The 17,555-nt window shown below is 34.4% G+C and overlaps 4 protein-coding genes across 9 annotated transcripts; 1 reads left to right on the top strand and 3 right to left on the bottom strand.

The window, feature by feature from the left end:
* Positions 1-193: 193 nt before the first annotated feature.
* LOC110813405 (high affinity nitrate transporter 2.6-like) lies at positions 194-2,248 on the bottom strand. The gene is made up of 3 exons (XM_022040514.2): positions 1,253-2,248; positions 984-1,099; positions 194-866 (listed from the first exon to the last, which is right to left on the bottom strand). The coding sequence occupies exons 1-3, from the start codon at positions 2,090-2,092 to the stop codon at positions 194-196; spliced, it is 1,629 nt and encodes a 542-aa protein (XP_021896206.2). The 5' UTR covers positions 2,093-2,248.
* Positions 2,249-4,947: 2,699 nt separating this feature from the next.
* On the bottom strand, positions 4,948-7,170 carry LOC110813444 (high affinity nitrate transporter 2.4). Its single transcript, XM_022040587.2, has 3 exons — positions 6,261-7,170; positions 6,041-6,156; positions 4,948-5,956 (listed from the first exon to the last, which is right to left on the bottom strand). The coding sequence occupies exons 1-3, from the start codon at positions 7,068-7,070 to the stop codon at positions 5,287-5,289; spliced, it is 1,596 nt and encodes a 531-aa protein (XP_021896279.1). The 5' UTR covers positions 7,071-7,170; the 3' UTR covers positions 4,948-5,286.
* Positions 7,171-9,322: 2,152 nt separating this feature from the next.
* On the bottom strand, positions 9,323-13,421 carry LOC110813427 (5'-AMP-activated protein kinase beta-2 subunit protein). 4 transcript variants are annotated; one of them, XM_088214518.1, is made up of 3 exons: positions 12,817-13,421; positions 9,953-10,001; positions 9,323-9,878 (listed from the first exon to the last, which is right to left on the bottom strand). In XM_088214518.1, exons 2-3 carry the CDS (start codon positions 9,977-9,979, stop codon positions 9,552-9,554), a joined length of 354 nt encoding a protein of 117 aa, XP_088070644.1. In that variant the 5' UTR covers positions 9,980-10,001; positions 12,817-13,421; the 3' UTR covers positions 9,323-9,551. The 4 variants fall into 4 exon arrangements, with proteins under 4 accessions (XP_088070644.1, XP_088070645.1, XP_088070643.1 ...); XM_088214519.1 differs by having other exon boundaries at positions 12,858-13,421; XM_088214517.1 differs by having other exon boundaries at positions 9,953-10,051; positions 12,858-13,420.
* Positions 13,422-13,610: 189 nt separating this feature from the next.
* On the top strand, positions 13,611-16,099 carry LOC110813461 (Ribosomal protein S10p/S20e family protein). 3 transcript variants are annotated; one of them, XM_022040603.2, is made up of 4 exons: positions 13,611-13,769; positions 14,501-14,641; positions 14,948-15,061; positions 15,710-16,099. In XM_022040603.2, exons 2-4 carry the CDS (start codon positions 14,530-14,532, stop codon positions 15,850-15,852), a joined length of 369 nt encoding a protein of 122 aa, XP_021896295.1. In that variant the 5' UTR covers positions 13,611-13,769; positions 14,501-14,529; the 3' UTR covers positions 15,853-16,099. The 3 variants fall into 3 exon arrangements, with proteins under 3 accessions (XP_021896295.1, XP_021896296.1, XP_021896297.1); XM_022040604.2 differs by lacking the exon at positions 13,611-13,769 and adding an exon at positions 14,116-14,274; XM_022040605.2 differs by lacking the exon at positions 13,611-13,769 and adding an exon at positions 14,125-14,261.
* The last annotated feature ends 1,456 nt before the right edge of the window (positions 16,100-17,555 follow it).

Raw genomic sequence — 17,555 nt, 5'->3', positions numbered from 1 at the left:
AGCAACTTGTCTGACATCTGTACGGTCAGAAAGCGAGTTTCGCTTTCATGTGCATTACATAGCTTATCAGAGATGAGTCAACTTCTCTCCCAAACTTAGCCAACTTTCTTGGAATCATCTTCATAACCAAGTCAAATCTTGCTCGAACTTCAATGCTCGAATCACACATATTTATATATTTATGTATATGTATCTAGACATGAGCTGGGGATGAGCTCTCCGGAGTTGGTGCTGAACCAAGTGCAACTCTCCTGCCGCGCTCTGATCTGCTGTTCTCTGCAAATTTGATGCTTCCTTCATGCAATCCCTGCTGCTTCTCCTCTTCAGTCCACTCGGATGTATAATAATTTTCTTCTTTCGATTTCTGTGGATCTCTTGATGGACCCAGGAACATGCTGCCCCACTGTGGGAAATGAATAAATGCAACAGGGAGACTGCAGATCACTGCAATGGCACCCATCAGAGACAGGCCGGTTGCTGTGTGGAATCTTGAGGAAGAGAAGAAGATGAGCTGAGTCAGACCGGATCCAAAATTCCCTCCAGCACCGGTTAGGCCTGAGATTATACCTAAAGATCGCCGGGAAACAAAGGGGACAATCCCAAAAGTTGCACCGCAAGCTGCTTGTGTCCCGATTGAGAAGAGGATCATGGCCAAGATGGCAATAGGTAGAGATGTGGCACGGCCGAGCCAGACACAGAATAGGCCTCCGAGGGTTTGGAAGATGAAAAGAATCCATAAGCGGCCTCTCATGCCAAACAATCTTGCTGCTGTATCAGAAGCGTAGCCACCAAAAGGACGAGCAAAGAAATTAGCCATGCCGAAGCTTGCTGCTATAGTTCCAGCAGTATGAAGCTTCAGGTTAAATCTGTTTGTAGTGCATGCATATATATACATATGTACATACACAGAAGAAAATGGGTCATGGTTAGTTTTTGTCACAAGAAATGGCTAAGCAGATTGGAGATTTAACTATAAAGTAAACCTGTCATAGAAATATTCCGAAATGACATTGTTGATGGTCAGCTCAACTCCCATGGAGAATCCATAAAGAATGAATAACACCCATGTTCTGTAGTTCTTGACACCAAACCATAACACCTGAACAAGATAATCCACCTCTATATGTTACATGAACAAGAATAAATGAAGCTTAAACAGAAATTCGGGCCAAGACCCATCGGCGAATTGATATATTAGAACAAATATATCAGAATCTAACAAATATGAAATATGGTTTTGAAGAGAAGTTACCTTGGAGAACTTATCTTTTGCAACATCACCTTTCTTTTGTAGGGTGCTGAGGTTACCATCAGGCAAGTCTTGGCCAAGAGTTAGGACCAAGAGTCCCATAATGATCTGAAGCGAACCAGGAACAAAGAAAGCAATTCTCCAGGCGGTGAATGGCGTAGCGCCAGCAAGTTTAATTATATGATAAACCAATGGCATCAACAGCTGAGTGACTCCACCACCCATGTCTCCCCACCCACCTGCACATCCATTCACCAGCCCAATTATCTTCCCGTTAAACATCACCGTCGTCCAGTACTGGCAAGACACAAACGTCGCCAGACAGAATCCAATCATGAATCGGACGGCTAAATATCCCTGAGCATCGGACACGAAGGACATGCAGAAAACAGTCGGAGAAGATAGGAGGAGAAGGAATGCAGTTCCGTAACGTGGACCAATGAGGTCGCAGACTGCGCCCATGATGAGGCGTGAGAATATGGCGCCGGAGACGGAAGCTACGCCGGCATTTCCGATGTCGGATTTGGTTAAGTTGAGGTTGTCGCGGATGATGGGGACGAGAGGGGCGGCGGCGAAGGTGGAGACGAAGCAGGTGAAGAAGGAGATCCAGGATAAGTGGAAAGTTGTCATGTGGGGTTTGTGGAAGGAAAATGGCTTGAAGATTTTGGCTCTGTTCTCTGAATCAACCGGGAGAGAAAATTTTGACGTGGGAGTATCGGGATTTGCAGGAGGTGGAGATGGTGAGGATGGGGATGAAGATGAAAATGCAAAAATTTGTTGTTTGCCTGTTACTCCATGGCGCATGGAGCTTCCCACAGAACCTTCACTACTCTGGTATGCCATATATGTGTATATATGTATGTATAAGAGGCGAACAAGAGAGAGTGATATACAGTAAGAGAGACTTACAGTGTTGTGTGAATTAGAGATGGGGTTTGCATGGTACTTATAGTTGAGTTGCCATGAAACCTGCACATGGCTTGGGATTGGTAGACTTGAAAAAATTATTTAAAAATTCTGGGTGATAAATAAAAATATATATATTTAATTTATTTATAAGATAAATTAATATATTAGTATTTGATATTTATTACATATTCGCCTTTAATTTAATTTTTATTTATTTATTTATTTATTTTTAACAAATTAATAATAATATTAGACGTATTTTTATATTTATTTATTTATTTAAATTCTTTCTTTTAAATTATTCTTTAAAATATTTAAATATAATTTAATTATTTTAATTTTTAATTAAAAAAACTATATTCTTAAATTTTTAATAGAATAAAATTGAATTAAATTAAAATTATAATATCAAATTAAAATTTAATCAATTTAAATTAAATCGGACTGAATATATTCAAACTGATTTTTTCTTAAATATATTTTTTGATATTTTATGGAAAATCTATCATATATATATATATATATGAGTCTTTTGTGTACGTAATATATATATATATATATATATATGTATATCGAGTTTTTACCACCTTCTTTTTTCTTTTGGCTCCACTAAACATGCAACATATTGTAAATGTGAAGACACTAAAGCTTGCTGGTGCATTCACCGAAAATATAATATATAAGATGTACATACACTATTTTTCTGAACGTAATCAAATACAAAAGCATGAATCAGAACTAACACTTTTATATATATATACATACATCTAAGAGATAATAATATATTAAAGAAAGCGATAGATGTTACCTAATTCAATACATATCAACCGTACATATATTATATATCTCCCGTACAGATCACATAAGCAAACAAATTGTATTGGTCAACTTATTAATTTCAAAATAAACAATGAAAAATTATAATTAATTTTATTAACATAATATTAAATTTAGTTACCGTTTTAATAATTAATTTATAATATATTTATAAAATATATATAATATTTATTTGATTAAGAGATAATAAATTTATTTTTATTTTTATTTTTATATGTTACGTACATACATATATATATATATATATAAAGAAAAATATTATTATTATTATTAAATATGGTAATTAATTTTATTTGTAATTAATTTCACTTGATAATTATCACATGGGCAGAGTTGATTTTTTTTTTTTTTTTTTTTTTACTATTTTAAAATTTTCATTTTATCTTTTCACATGGCATGTTGCATGTTCCCACGTCATTCTGAGTATATAATATAGTACGTAATTAGTTTATTATTTCAATTTATTTTCTTTAAAAAATTTACACATTATATATATATATATATATATATTATACGTATATAAAACTATTTGGGCTTTAATAATAATTGGGCGAGATGTTTAAATTGTTACTGTTATGGGCCTCTCGGGTATTTTCATACCTATTTTGGGCCTTTAACACTAAAAATTATTTTAATTGTATTATAATTGTTTGGTGTGTGTGTGTATATATACATATATATATATATATATATATATATATATCACATGATTAACAAAAATATGAATTTATTAAAAAAATATTTTACTTGAGAAAATACAAAAAGAATTATTATTTTATATAATAAAAGAAAATAATTAAATAACTATATTATTATTTTTGAAAATTGCAGAGCTATTTAAATTATGCTCAAAACATTAAAAACTCCTCTGAAAATTTGTCTACTACGTGGATATGTATGTACTAATATTTCCTAACGCAGATATATATATATATATATATATATACATGTATATATATATATAACATATTCAATGTAATACATATTTGCTTAGATATACATATAACCTTTACTCGAGTTGTCATCTTGTGTTTAATGCCTACCAACTTTGCATTAATTATCAAGTGGAAAGTATGGATGGAGCCAATTAAAATAAAACCCAAAAAAATGTATAAAAAAATTCGGCCTGACGGGATTAAAATAATTTAATTTGAATATTCGTTTGGTTGTTTATAATTAATTTAATTTAAACTCTCTTTCAGAATCCATTGACATTTGTTTCATTGATTTGTATTTTGCTAATATATAATATAATATCATATATATATATATAAGCAGGTATATAGAAAGAGAGAGAATTAATCAAATCCCACTTCTCCAAAATTGTAGGAAATAATTGAGCCCCTCAATGTGTGTGTATATATATATATATATATATGATATAATGTACTTTTCAAATGCCACCTAATCTTACAGTGAGAGAAAATGATCATTATAATTATAATATGTGTGTGTGTGTGTGTATATATATGCATATATATAAACTTTCTTGTTTGTACATAGAGATTTCATGCTTGAAATATTCTCATCCATGGAGATTCTCTTAAAAGAAAACGTAATTCAGAAAACAGATTCCTTCGATAAGATTATCATCTCCGAAGTAAACGACTAAGCTAGCACTGTGCTCTGAAACAGCTTAGCTATACGCATGTATATGTACTAAATCTGTATATAATACATTCTATCTCAATTAATATTTTCTTTTGGAGAATTTCATTTTCTTTTTAATTTTCTCTCCTCCCAAACAGAAGTACCCCAAGAGAGGACTAAGTAACAAGCATAAGCTTGCTTCTGAATCTCATTAAGTAATTTGCACTTCAGGAGATTGAAGAAACTTATCGACTAAAGAAAATAATTAACTTGTCAAACTATATATATATATATATTATGTATATATAGAATATATAAAGCATTTCTTGGTTATTTAAATTTATTTTTTTTTAAATTCCAACTGTGTTTCACAATCAAAGACAAGTCAACTTTCCCCCTGAAAACCCAACTCTGTATAATGCAAGTTGAGATTCTACACAGATAATTCCAGGCCATGCATGATCCTTCATTAAATCTCGGATACTAAACAAAACACCCACTTGATTCTTTTCTTCATCGTCGAGTTAACCCAGAATCAAATCTATATATATTTTATGTAAATCAGAATTAAAAGGCTTCTTTTCTTTTTTTGAAAAAAAAAAAAAAAGGAAAGATCACAAACTCAAGTTTCTACCCTTCTGAATCCTGATCATTATTCTTCGCGATGATCAACTCAATCATCATCTTCGTTGTAGAAAAACTCAAACCATATGTGTTGGTGTGGAATTTGGAGGAGTTGGTGCAGATGCAATTCGTTTTCCTCGTTCAGACCGACTGTTCTCTGCAAATTTCAGACTACCAGCATGCAAACCCTTCTGCTTCTCTTCCTCATTCCACTCAGAAGCGTAGTAATGCTCCTCCGTCGACTTCATAACGTCTCTCGACGGCGGCAAGAACATGCTTCCCCACTGTGGAAAATGGACCAGAGTCACCGGAAACGTGCAGGCCACAATCATTACTCCCATCCAAGAAAGCCCGGCTGCGGTGGAGAATCTCGAGGTGGAGAAGAAAACTAACTGGGTTAGACCTGATCCGAAGTTGCCGCCGGCGCCTGTCAGGCCGGAGATGATGCCGAGAGAGCGGCGAGAAATGAAGGGGATGATGGCGAAGGTTGCCCCGCAGGCTGCTTGAGCTCCGAGGGAAAAGAGAATCATGGCTACAACGGCTATGGGGAGTGTGTTGGCTCGGCCAAGCCAGATGCAGAAAGCTCCACCGAGGGTTTGGAGGATCCATAGAACCCAGAGACGGCCTCTCATGCCGAACATACGAGCCGCTACGTCGGAAGCGTAGCCACCAAATGGTCGAGCCACGAAATTCGCCATGCCAAAAGTTGCTGCTATGATTCCAGCAGTGTGTAGCTTTAGATTGAACCTATACTTGCAAACCACATGACGTTAATCTTTGAAAAAGTAATCTAATTCTTAATTAAACCACCAAAATTAGTCAAGAACTGACCTGTCAAAGAAGTACTCAGCAATGACATTGTCAGTTGACAATTCAACACCCATGGAGTAACCATAGAGAAGGACGAAGATCCATGTCCTATAGTTGGTGATTGCATACCACATAACCTGATCAGTCAAAATAAGATAAGTTAGAATGGAACAGTACTCTATGTTCATGCTTGGAAGTTGTATTATGCATGCTCTATATATATGTGTATATTTATATTTACCTTGGAGAATTTGTCTTTGGCGACATCACCCTTCTTCTGTAGAGCACCCAAGTTTCCATCAGGCAAATCTTGGCCCAGAGTCAAGACCAAGATGCCCATGATGACATGCATGCATCCAGGAACAAAGAAAGCAATCCTCCAAGCGGTGAACGGAGTGGAACCAATGCGGGTAATTAAGTCATAGACCAAAGGCATAATGAGCTGAGTGGCTCCGCCACCCATATTCCCCCACCCCGCCGCCGTCCCATTCACCAGTCCAATTATCTGACTGTTAAACATCGTACTCATCCAAAACTGACACGACACAAATGTCGCCAACGAGAATCCAATCATGAACCTCACTGCGATATACCCTCCAGCATTCGCCACAAACGACATGCAAAACACAGTCGGCGCCGACAACATGACGAGAAAAGCGCAGCCGTAGCGAGGACCCAGCAAGTCACAGACCGCACCCATGACCAGCCTGGAGAAAATACTGCCGGAAACGGAGGCAACTCCGGCGTTTCCGATGTCTTGTTTGGTTAAGTTGAGGTTGTCTCTGATGATGGGTACGAGAGGAGCGGCGGCGAAAGTGGAGACGAAGCAGGTGAAGAAAGAGATCCAAGAGAGATGGAAGGTTCTCATGTGAGGGTTGGCGAAGGAGAAGAGCTTGAAGACTTTGGCTTTGTGTTCTGAATCAACTGGTAAATCGAACTTGGCCGTCGTGTCCGTCGGGACGATGGGGGAGGCCACTGAGAAAGCGAAGCTTTGTTCTCGGCCTGTAACTCCATGCATGGAGCTTCCTGGTTCTCCCACACCGTCAGCCATTTTTAGTTTCTTTCAAGGTTGTATGAATAGATCGATTGAAGTATGAAATGGGTTGTGGAAGGAGAGGAGTGTAAGCGGGAAGTTTATATAGGGTTTAAGCGTTGACATTGATGGAGCCAATGGAGATTCCGAACAGTTGTGGAGGATTTAAAATGGAATATTAAAGAATCCATTGCGCCGCATACTGTGAACAGGAAAAAGTCTCCTTGTATATCCCAAAGGATCATCTTGCTCTCTGCACAGCTGGTCCACCACTTCGATTAGCCCACTAATCTCAACCATTTGGTCTTAATTAATTATACTTAACTTAATTGCTAATATATAATCACGTACTTACTCAACTGAGTGATTGTTATGTGTCTTTTTATTATTTACACTTACACTCGTGTGTCTAAATTTTATGTGTTTTCATTTAAAAATTATTTTTAATATATTACAATTAGTGTACATATTTTCGTTTAAATTTATTTATTTTAAATATAAATAATTTAAAAATATATTATAAATAATAAAACGAGTTTAATACAAATACTAATCGTAATAACATACTAATAAATTTTTATATAACAATATACATAATAGTATACTTGGATACAGACTGAATTTTAAAGAGAAATAGAGGTATCCTCAATTAACTTAAATTTAATTTATATATATACACACACACACACACACACACACACACATGTATTTGCACATATTATTATAATAAATCTAATCATATATGCATGCATGCGTATATATATATATATATATTTGTAAGTTGTGTATATGTATATAAATAGTAAAGTTTCCACTCAAAATGAATTCCATTGATGCAATCTGGTTATAGTATAAATAAATTATATTATGCAATTTGGTTAAGACATTATGTTTATAAGACTTTTTACTATAAAATAAATTATAGTTTCATATTTTTCATTTAATCATTATATAAAAATCATATTTTTATATGATTATACATAAAATAGATAATTAGTATATATGATTACTTGAACATTCTTGCAAATTACAAGTCAACGAAATAAATTATCAGAATAGAATTATATATGTGTGTGTGTATGTGTATGTATATATATATATATATATATACACATACACACACATACCCATAAGGTCAAACTGGAAAAGGGAAGACTAACATCTTCTATCTGCAGTTTTCTTTTCTCCTCGTCATCATTGTTCAACAATTCCAGCAATGGTGAAGAGTCTTTACCCTTTCAGGATCCCTGAGAGTTTTTTGGTGTATATAAATGCATTACTCCTTAGAATTTTTGAAGCATATATAATATATTTAATCTAATTTCTTGAATCTTTGTTAAAAATTACATTAATAAATTAGTTATATATGTATATATGTATGTACTGTAATTCAAGTAAACGCCCTACTTGTTCACGCATCCTATAAAAATATTACCCTTCCAATTGAAAGTATTCCAAAAGAACCCAGTTGTGAAATCTAATATTACATGAGATATTGAAAGAGAAAAGGCTACCCTTTACTAAGACATTGTGCTGATCAACATATATATGACATATACATATACATATATATATATATATGATAAAAGCCTTTTATAATGTAGGACCTTCTAATCGTGTTAGCAAATTCGTGGGTACTCGGGATAACTACTTGCAAGAAGTAATTGAATAATTTTCAGTTTTAGATCAAGTCTCCATACACAAACACATATATGCATATATACATACATGATGTGCATATAGTAGTTAGTGGAGAACTTGATCAATTAAAAGAAGAATAAATCTCTTGTGTATCATATAGCTCAGAATAGTACCCATAAGCTCAAAATCATAATACAGCTCAAGGTTATGCTCAAGAGGCAGAAGTTTTTTCCAGATATATATATATATATATATATATATATAAACATAGACATCCATACAACCTTATGGAAAGAAAAAACTTCAATAAAGTTTTGCTTGGTATGATAGGTACAGGCCGTACATGATGTATGTACAGCAATAATTTATGATTAGTCATAATACCATACACTAGAAGTATATATATGGCTCAGCCACATTCTCTTGACAATCTGCTGCTGCATATCATACATTGAAAAAGTAATCAGTAATAAAATTATTTTACAATATTAAGTAACTACCACATAAACTTTTGGGAATTACAGTAAAATATTAGAAAACTGTGACATATGCTGAGGCCATCTAAAACATCATCTTAAATGGCAGATAAACAAGCTCAAATCCACAGCAAATACATCTAGTGAGAAGAATTAGAATGTAAACTTTTTCTGTGTAACAACTTTACTGTCATGATGATATAGGTAAATTTGTTCAAGTTAAGAGAAATAGATCTCAATGACAAGCCCTAACATCATCAGCTGCTAGGAAATAATACCTGTCCACTATTTTTTTGTATTTGGGTCTACCATATCAAAACTAAATATCATCAGGCACAACCCAACCAACAATGCCAATCAAGGTTCATCCTTTATATGCACATCAAGTGCTATAATTCCCCCTTCTTTGAACTGGTTTGTACAGAACAACTGTGACAAATTTGGAGCGGAAGCGGTGAGTGAAACCAAGTGCCACAACAGAACGTGGGGCCTCTCGATTCTCGATGTACAGATGGTTGAGAATCACATTGTCGGGGGATGGTATGGTTCCAGTAGTGTCCATGCTTGCTGGGTAGCTGAGCAAGGTATGCTGCAGGTGAGGGGGAACCAGAGGAGGGTCTCGTGCCTCATCTTCATTCCCAGGGTACACATTATTGTAACTTGAATCTGGAGATTTTGGAACTTCGAATCCCATAACAACTGCTTCATCCTGCACAAAGGTTATTTATTTGAGATCCTTGCAATTCCACCAAGGCAAAAAACAAAGTAGGTTCACTGACTTACATGTTCTTCACCATATGAGTTGTTCATGTTGAAAAGAGAATCCAACTGCCTAATAACAGAAAATCATCAACTGAGGATGATACGATTATACGATGGAGCCTGGAAAAGCAGCAGTTTCTTCCTTGGTAAAGTTCCCAAAATGTAATAAGAGTATAGGGCATACAACGGTGACTAATATAATTTGTTGAAAGGCATGACACTAGAAACTTAATTCAACAGTCAATCCTAACAAATGGACATTTTGAATAATAGGCATTCCAAAGTAATCTACAACTGCCTAATTTTCTGTCACAGCCATGATGTTACATCGCTCCAAAAAAAAGTCTAGAATATATTTAAGAGTTTCCATGGACCCATTTGTTAGGGAAGGGGGGATCAGACGCCATAAGATAAACAGGTTGATAAAAGCATGCACGTCTAGAAAAAATACAAGTAGGAAGGTGAAAGGCACTTATTCTGGGGCAAAATTGCTAATCGGGAACTAATCTATGTTAAGCTGTTCGAGCCTGACCTATTTTGCAGGGGTATCAGTTATGTCCATTATCAAGTCTAATCAAACAAAGAAATGACATTAAACTATTACTTCAAAACAACAAAGATGGAGAGGGAAAAATCAAATACATTAAACTATCAAATAAAAATAATAAAAGAAACAAAAAAGAAAACATCTCTGGTTCTTAGCCCTTTGAAACTCAACTTTCCAGTGCAGGTCACATGGCAGATTCACTTGTTCATGATAACACTCAACAAATAGCTCCTGAGATAAGTGGTCCAAGATCATGAATTTAAACAGTGAATTACTTTGGATGACAATTATTGATCAAGAACAATCAATCTTAATCAGCTAAATGACTACAGTTAGTTATTGTAATTATTTTATGCATACAAGTTAAATATCTGGTCTTTACTCTATATTAACAAAACAACATCTTTAAACAATTCTTTCCAAGTTTGAGCTCTAATGGAGTCTATCCTTTTAGGCTTTATCTCAAAAGGTTAGTCCAACATCAACATATTACTTTTCTCAGAACAAAAAAACATGTTTACCGCCCAAATCTATCCTTGTTTCCTAGAAGATGCCAAATCTACTTTTTTCATATTCTCTCTCTCTCTCTCTCGTGAGATGAGGGTAGGTGCTTAACTTACTTCTCTTCTCCATGGAACCTGGTGCTATAGGCTTTACCTCTTCCCTCAAGCAGAATATCTTAGTCCCCACCTCCTCTTTCTTTCTCTCTCTCTCTCTCTCTCCCTCCAAACCAGTAAACACCTATTAGAGCAAAGTTGGACATGCTCCCACCCTAATATAACTTTCTTTCTTTTCAGTGAAAAGTAACATGTCTAATATGCACATCAACTACTCGCCACAGATTTCATACCCTTACCATTCATTGCGTGCCACAAGTACATCACCAGAAATACCAGGTCTGAGCAACATAGGTTCCAATCGGCCAAAGTTTATAAGCTATGAAAGGAATAGCCTGATATAGGCCATTTTTCCTTAAGGTCCAACAAATCTACGAACAAATTCTAGCAAATTGATCGGGAAAAAAAAGATTAGTGCAATCACAGAACCTTTAAGAACATTGGACAAAACCCTTTCTTTTCTTCAAAAGGAAGAAAGCAAAACCCTTAGTAAACAAAGAACCCATTCTGAAAACTAAAATTGTAAAAAGATCTTTAACAGGAAACCATGAATTAATTCCTAATGAAACTTACAAGAATAACCAAACTGAAACAGAAATCATACAGGAAAAGTAAAGTTTTCTAAATAGATCAGAAATAATATTTTTTCAAATCTGGTAGTTCTTATAGTGATTACGATCTATTCTTATAATTGTCATAGCATTAAGATTTTATTATTTTGATTTTTGTACAGCAGTTTTACTATTAGGATTGTTTTAATTCTTTAAAGCTTCTTACTAGAACTTCTAGCCATAAATACATAGGGTTAAGTATGAGTCTACAAAGACTGTAGTTTCTTGCATAAAAAAAAAAAGAGAGACAGAGAGAACTCGTTCTGCATGCTTGCGGATGCAATCAGCTCAAGAGATTCTTGAAACGGAAATAAAATTCTGAAAATAACCAAAGAAAAGGACTAACAGAAATACCATAATGGTAAACCAACCCCCCCCCCCCTCCTCTACCTGCATACATCAGATAATTTGTTACTTTTCTACTTGCTATATTTGAGTTGTGTGAAAAGAAAGAAGCATAAAAGTTTTTGATAGGGTCGAAGAGGGTATTGACAGAATCCGAGAGAGATGGTTTCAGACCCTTAATTTTGTTATTATGGGTCAACCATTGTATTACATGGAAGATTTAAAAAGAATTAATTGACATCCTTACCGACTTTAAAATAATTTTGCATATCAGTTTGCACCCCCCTTGTAGCTAATAGTTAACGATACTGGTTATACTTGTTATTTTCTTTTTAAAAAAAAGTTACTTTCCTTACCAACCAGACTCGAATTCCCAGTTCTTAGCTGTGTTGACTAACACTAGCATGATATCTAGGTTTTGCTCTAAATACTAAGTAGATATCTAATCCCTAGTCTATCCTAAATCAAGAAAGATGATGAGCACCAGAGAATATCTGAAATTCGTGCTCATCACTACACTAACCTAGAAAATCTGATCAAAAACAGGAATGAGAAGTAATTGAAATTTACATTTCAATCTTGCAACAGTTTCGATCAAATCTCCAAGAGAGTTCCTAATCATTCAAGAGGTAATTTAAGAGGCTGAGTGAGATAAGAACAGTGATACAAGAAAAATATAAACCAAACGGATTACATGGATATGAAATCACTGGAAGAAAGAAACTTGATACAATCGAGAAGGAGGACAAGAATAAGTAGATGTACCGTAAAATTTACAGCTAGTAGCAAAGCTGGAAAGTACCCACCGCAGTACGAGAGCTTCAAATCTGCAAGTACACAGATAACAGAATGACCGGTTAAGTGACTTGATCTTCGGTTATCTCCTTCACCTCTCTCTTCTCTCAGAATTTTTCCGAAAACCCTCCCCCTCGGTGAGAGCGTCTAGTACTGGACAGGAAGCTGCCTTTGGAAGATGTTATTACGAGAAATGGATGAAGTAATTGAAGGAACAACACGAAATGAGAATCTGCTTGAGTAGAAAGAAAACGAATAGGAATTTTTTCTTGTTAAAGAAAAAAAGGGATCTCCTTCTCGTCTTTTCCTCTGCACTCTTCTCTCTCTCTCTCTCTCTCTCTCTCTCTCTCTCTCTCTCTCTCTTCTTTTCTCTCTATGTAATCTTTGTGTTCTTCCAAGCTTTTCTCCCCCAAAATCAAACACAGAGATACTCGCTATGTGCTGGAACCTCTCCGGGTATTCCGTCTGTCAGCTCTCTCTCTCTCTCTCTCTCTCTCTCTCTCTCTCTCTCTCTCTCTCTCTCTCTCTCTTCCCTTCTTCTTCCTCCCTCCTCTCTCCTTTTCCGCTTGCCTTCTTGGCTGCTTCTCTTTTCTAAGGAAATTAATTAATTATTTTCCTTGAAAATTAAAAAGGTAATAAATGGTGTTTTTATTGGGCTTAAAATTGCTTTTAAGCCCGATTACTCTTTGGGCTTGGGCTTTTTAAAATTAATATCATAAATATTTTTATTATTATTTCAAAATTATTTCTTATATTTTCTAATATCATAAATTGATCGTAATTCTTAAAAAAAAATTCAACCCAAAAAACCCTAAATCAATAATTTCTTTAAATCCTTCTATCCACCCCCAATCTTAAACCCCTTACAACTCATATCTTCCTCGTAGATCGCTGTCGCATTGGAACTCTCTTCTCTCTCAACAGTAAGGCCGGCCGCCGTCTTTTATCTATGAAACATAAGAATGAACTGATATGAAGTTTTGTTTCTTTGTCTTATTTTTATGCTGCGATTTGATTAGATATGGTTTAGGTTGATCTGTATTTCTGTCCTTTTTTTGTTATCGTATGTATATATAAGTTTATATTCATATGATCGGATCGTACATGTTTTCGTTTTAATCTGGAAAAGGATGTTCTTGATCCGCGACTTCTGTTTCTGTTGATAGTTGAATGTGTAAAAAGTCTTGTATTTTTATGTCGATAGCCCAAAATCTTCCGACACAGAGCCCAGCCCGCACAAATCTTTCTTAGAATTAGGGTTTAACCATGTTATAAAGGCCGAAAGCTGTCTCCTTTTTGTAGCAACAGCCGCCACTCACTCTCAAAACCCCTGCTTTCTTTCTCGCAAACTCAGCCTTCTACTCTTCATCTCATATACACGTCCCTTAACCCTTTTCAGCCTCCTTTCGTATCAGGTATACTCACCAGGTAAACAATCTAGTCTTATGTTGGTTTTATAATCTTTGAGGTCTAACCGGATTTAGATGGAAAAACCCTCATCATAATTTGTTGAACCCTATATTTGAGTTTTACAGCTCTTGCTACTTGGTTCCTTAGGTGTGGGTATTCGCTGAGATTTAGACATTTTTGTATTATCTGTGTTTTGGAGATCATTCATGGAATATTTGAAAGCTTATTGGGTTGCTATGCACAGAGTATTGAAAAAGAGAAAAGTGAGAAGAGATGGCTTTTGCTGCAATGAAACCGGTCAAGCCGGGGTTGGAAGAACCTCAGGAGCAGATTCACAAGATCAGAATCACCCTATCCTCCAAGAATGTGAAAAATCTTGAGAAAGGTTCTTTTTTTTTTCCGTATGAGATCATAACAATATTTGTCACCATTCTGTTTAATATATAATCCTATTCTCTTGATGACTCGTGTACTTTGTAATTGTCTAGAATATGTTGACCTTGTTGTTTATTTTTAAATTGAGTCTTAGTCAAAATGACAGTTTGGATTTGCTCTGATCAATGAGTTTCTCTAGATATTATTTTAGTTTGCTAGTTTGGGAAATAAATTGACTCAAAAAATTTGGTAAATTTTGTCAAACTAATTCAACTTCTTGTTTGTTTCTGAGGTTGTTTTTTCTGCTTAATGATAGTTTGTGCGGACCTAGTTCGAGGTGCCAAGGATAAGAGATTGCGGGTTAAGGGACCGGTGAGGATGCCAACCAAGGTTCTTCATATAACCACCCGGAAATCCCCTTGTGGTGAAGGTATACTCCAGAACAATCTTGCTGCCATCTAGTTCACTTCAAAATTTATGCATAAGCATTTGGCTATATGAATTTTTATAACTTTAGCTCTCATTGACCAATATATGCCTTCTTTATTTGGCTATGAAATTGTTCGTGACTGTTCCAATGTTCATTATGCATTAGCTAATTTACGTATAAACTAGTTTCCTACTTTATTTAGTAGTTCACACGAATCTGTATTTGGGTATGATGTTATTTTGGAATTGACCTTAAACAGTTCAGTCCCATTCGATCTCATCATCATTCCAGGCCCTTGTCTGGCTTTTATTCATTGTCTTGTATGTGGGCACAATGTTATTTTTTCCCTGAGGTTTTATGGTTGGGATGACATGGTAGGTGGATGCAATTTTTTATGTTTGTTGGCGATGCTTTATATACGCTAGAAGGGCCTGTGTAAATTTGGTCTTGTTGATATTTCCATTGCCAATTCTTAATGTGTTAAAGTCTGATGGCTAATTGTTTTCAATTTGCTGTCGGATCTTTATTGTGATTTGCTTGTTAGGCAAAGTACATGATTTTTCCTTGCGGTGTGGGATGTGCATGCCAAGTTCATCCTACGGATACAAGTTTTGAGCCAGTTTTATTAAGTTTTGCTGTGCTCTGTAGGAACCAACACGTGGGACAGGTTTGAGCTTCGTGTTCACAAGCGTGTGATCGACCTATTCAGTTCACCAGATGTGGTTAAGCAGATAACCTCCATAACAATTGAACCTGGTGTTGAGGTGGAGGTTACAATTGCAGATTCTTGAATGCTCCTTCTCTTTGACTCGACCTGGCATCCTTAGAAATTAGATGAAGGTCTGGATGTGCGCTTAAACAGACAATTTTTGACACTAGGATAATGAGATATGTTTTTTTTTCCCCTGCAAAATTCAATTTTTAGACTTATAAAAATTCAGTATTACTGAGTCGAGAACTTCTCCTGTTTTGATTGCATTAGCAGAATCTTCACAGTTTGTGGATTACCTTCATGAAAATGCTGTCCTTATGATGTTACCAACTGTAGTTCTCATATATTTCTTGCATATAAGTGGTAGATGAGATCTGTAGCGGGCGAGTTCAGTTAAAAAATTTTCAAAACAGTAAAAACGGACTGGATTGAATTATTTGGTTAGGTTGCAGAAGAGACTCGGTATTTTGATGAATTGGTAAAACGAGTTGGTGAGTAGCAAATTTGGGCCGGGCCGAGCCTGATCCAGTCAATTTGGGCCGGGTGGATCTTTTAATTTTTGGTCTATTGGCAGGGGAATGGCCTGCAAATTAATTAAAATATTATTTGTTTTAAGTTAATTTAATGTTTAATTATCTCAAGAAAAATAATTTTAAATTATTTTTTATTTTTTTATTTTTTTCTCTGTTGAGTATATAGATCTATAAGCTTTATATATAATATATTTATGTAATAAAAATATAATTACATAAATTTTATTTTTAAAAAATATATATATGCTAGTTTGAAAAACCTATTAGATTCATAAACTCAGCAAAATAAGAACTTAATAATTTAATATTTTTTAAAAAATAAATTAATGTGCACTATTTTTCGAATTAATATTAAAAATAAGAAATTTAAAAAATTATTTAAATTAATTAAGAAACACCGGCTATATATATATATATATATATATATATATATATATATATAAAGCATTAAAGGTGGTGGGTTACGGGGCAATTTTTTAATTGGGAGCGAATTTATATATATATAATTAATTAATTCTCTCTCACAATATTTAATTATGCACGTATATACCAATGTTTTCGTATTAAAAAATTACTGTACTGATTTATATTAAGATACGATACTAGGTTATTGTCGGCCACAAACTAAACTGGATGTAACACGAAGCCCTACTTGAAGGAGAATATATATATATATTCTCTATGTATATAACAAGAGATTATTATTGTGGACCAACAATTACGCAATTAAAATATAACATACGTATAGTTTATAGTTTTCTTAAGCAAAAATATGCTTTTTACATTTATATAATATAAAATGATAAATATTTAAATAACCAAAAATTAGTAAGAATTCTATAAACATGATTTATTGATTTTAAAATAGTGTAACTAAAATCACTAATTTAAAATTAACTAATTATTAGGGAGAACAATTATTTTTTGATATAGTATAACGGCTCGGAACTTAAAATAAAATAAATTATAAATTGAATACGGAAGCGAAATAATAGAATTAGGGTTTATATTTCTTACACAATAATTTAAAATACCCAATAGAGTTACAATAATGATCATTCTAAAAGAACAAATAAAAAAAATTAAGAAATAAATGAAAAGTAAACAATTAGATATTCTAAGACGACATTCACTAACCTTTAAAGGGAGTCCGAGTAGTGAACTATTCACAACCCCTTTGTTGATCGGAATCTGAATCTTGATCCTCTTGATCTGAAATGGTAAGCTACACTAACCTTGTAAGAATATC

This window comes from Carica papaya, chromosome 2, assembly GCF_054855325.1.
Source record: "Carica papaya isolate Zhongbai chromosome 2, ASM5485532v1, whole genome shotgun sequence".
Taxonomy (NCBI): domain Eukaryota; kingdom Viridiplantae; phylum Streptophyta; class Magnoliopsida; order Brassicales; family Caricaceae; genus Carica; species Carica papaya.
Note: the sequence above shows the minus strand (reverse complement) of the source record. Positions and strands in the feature narration are given on the sequence as shown.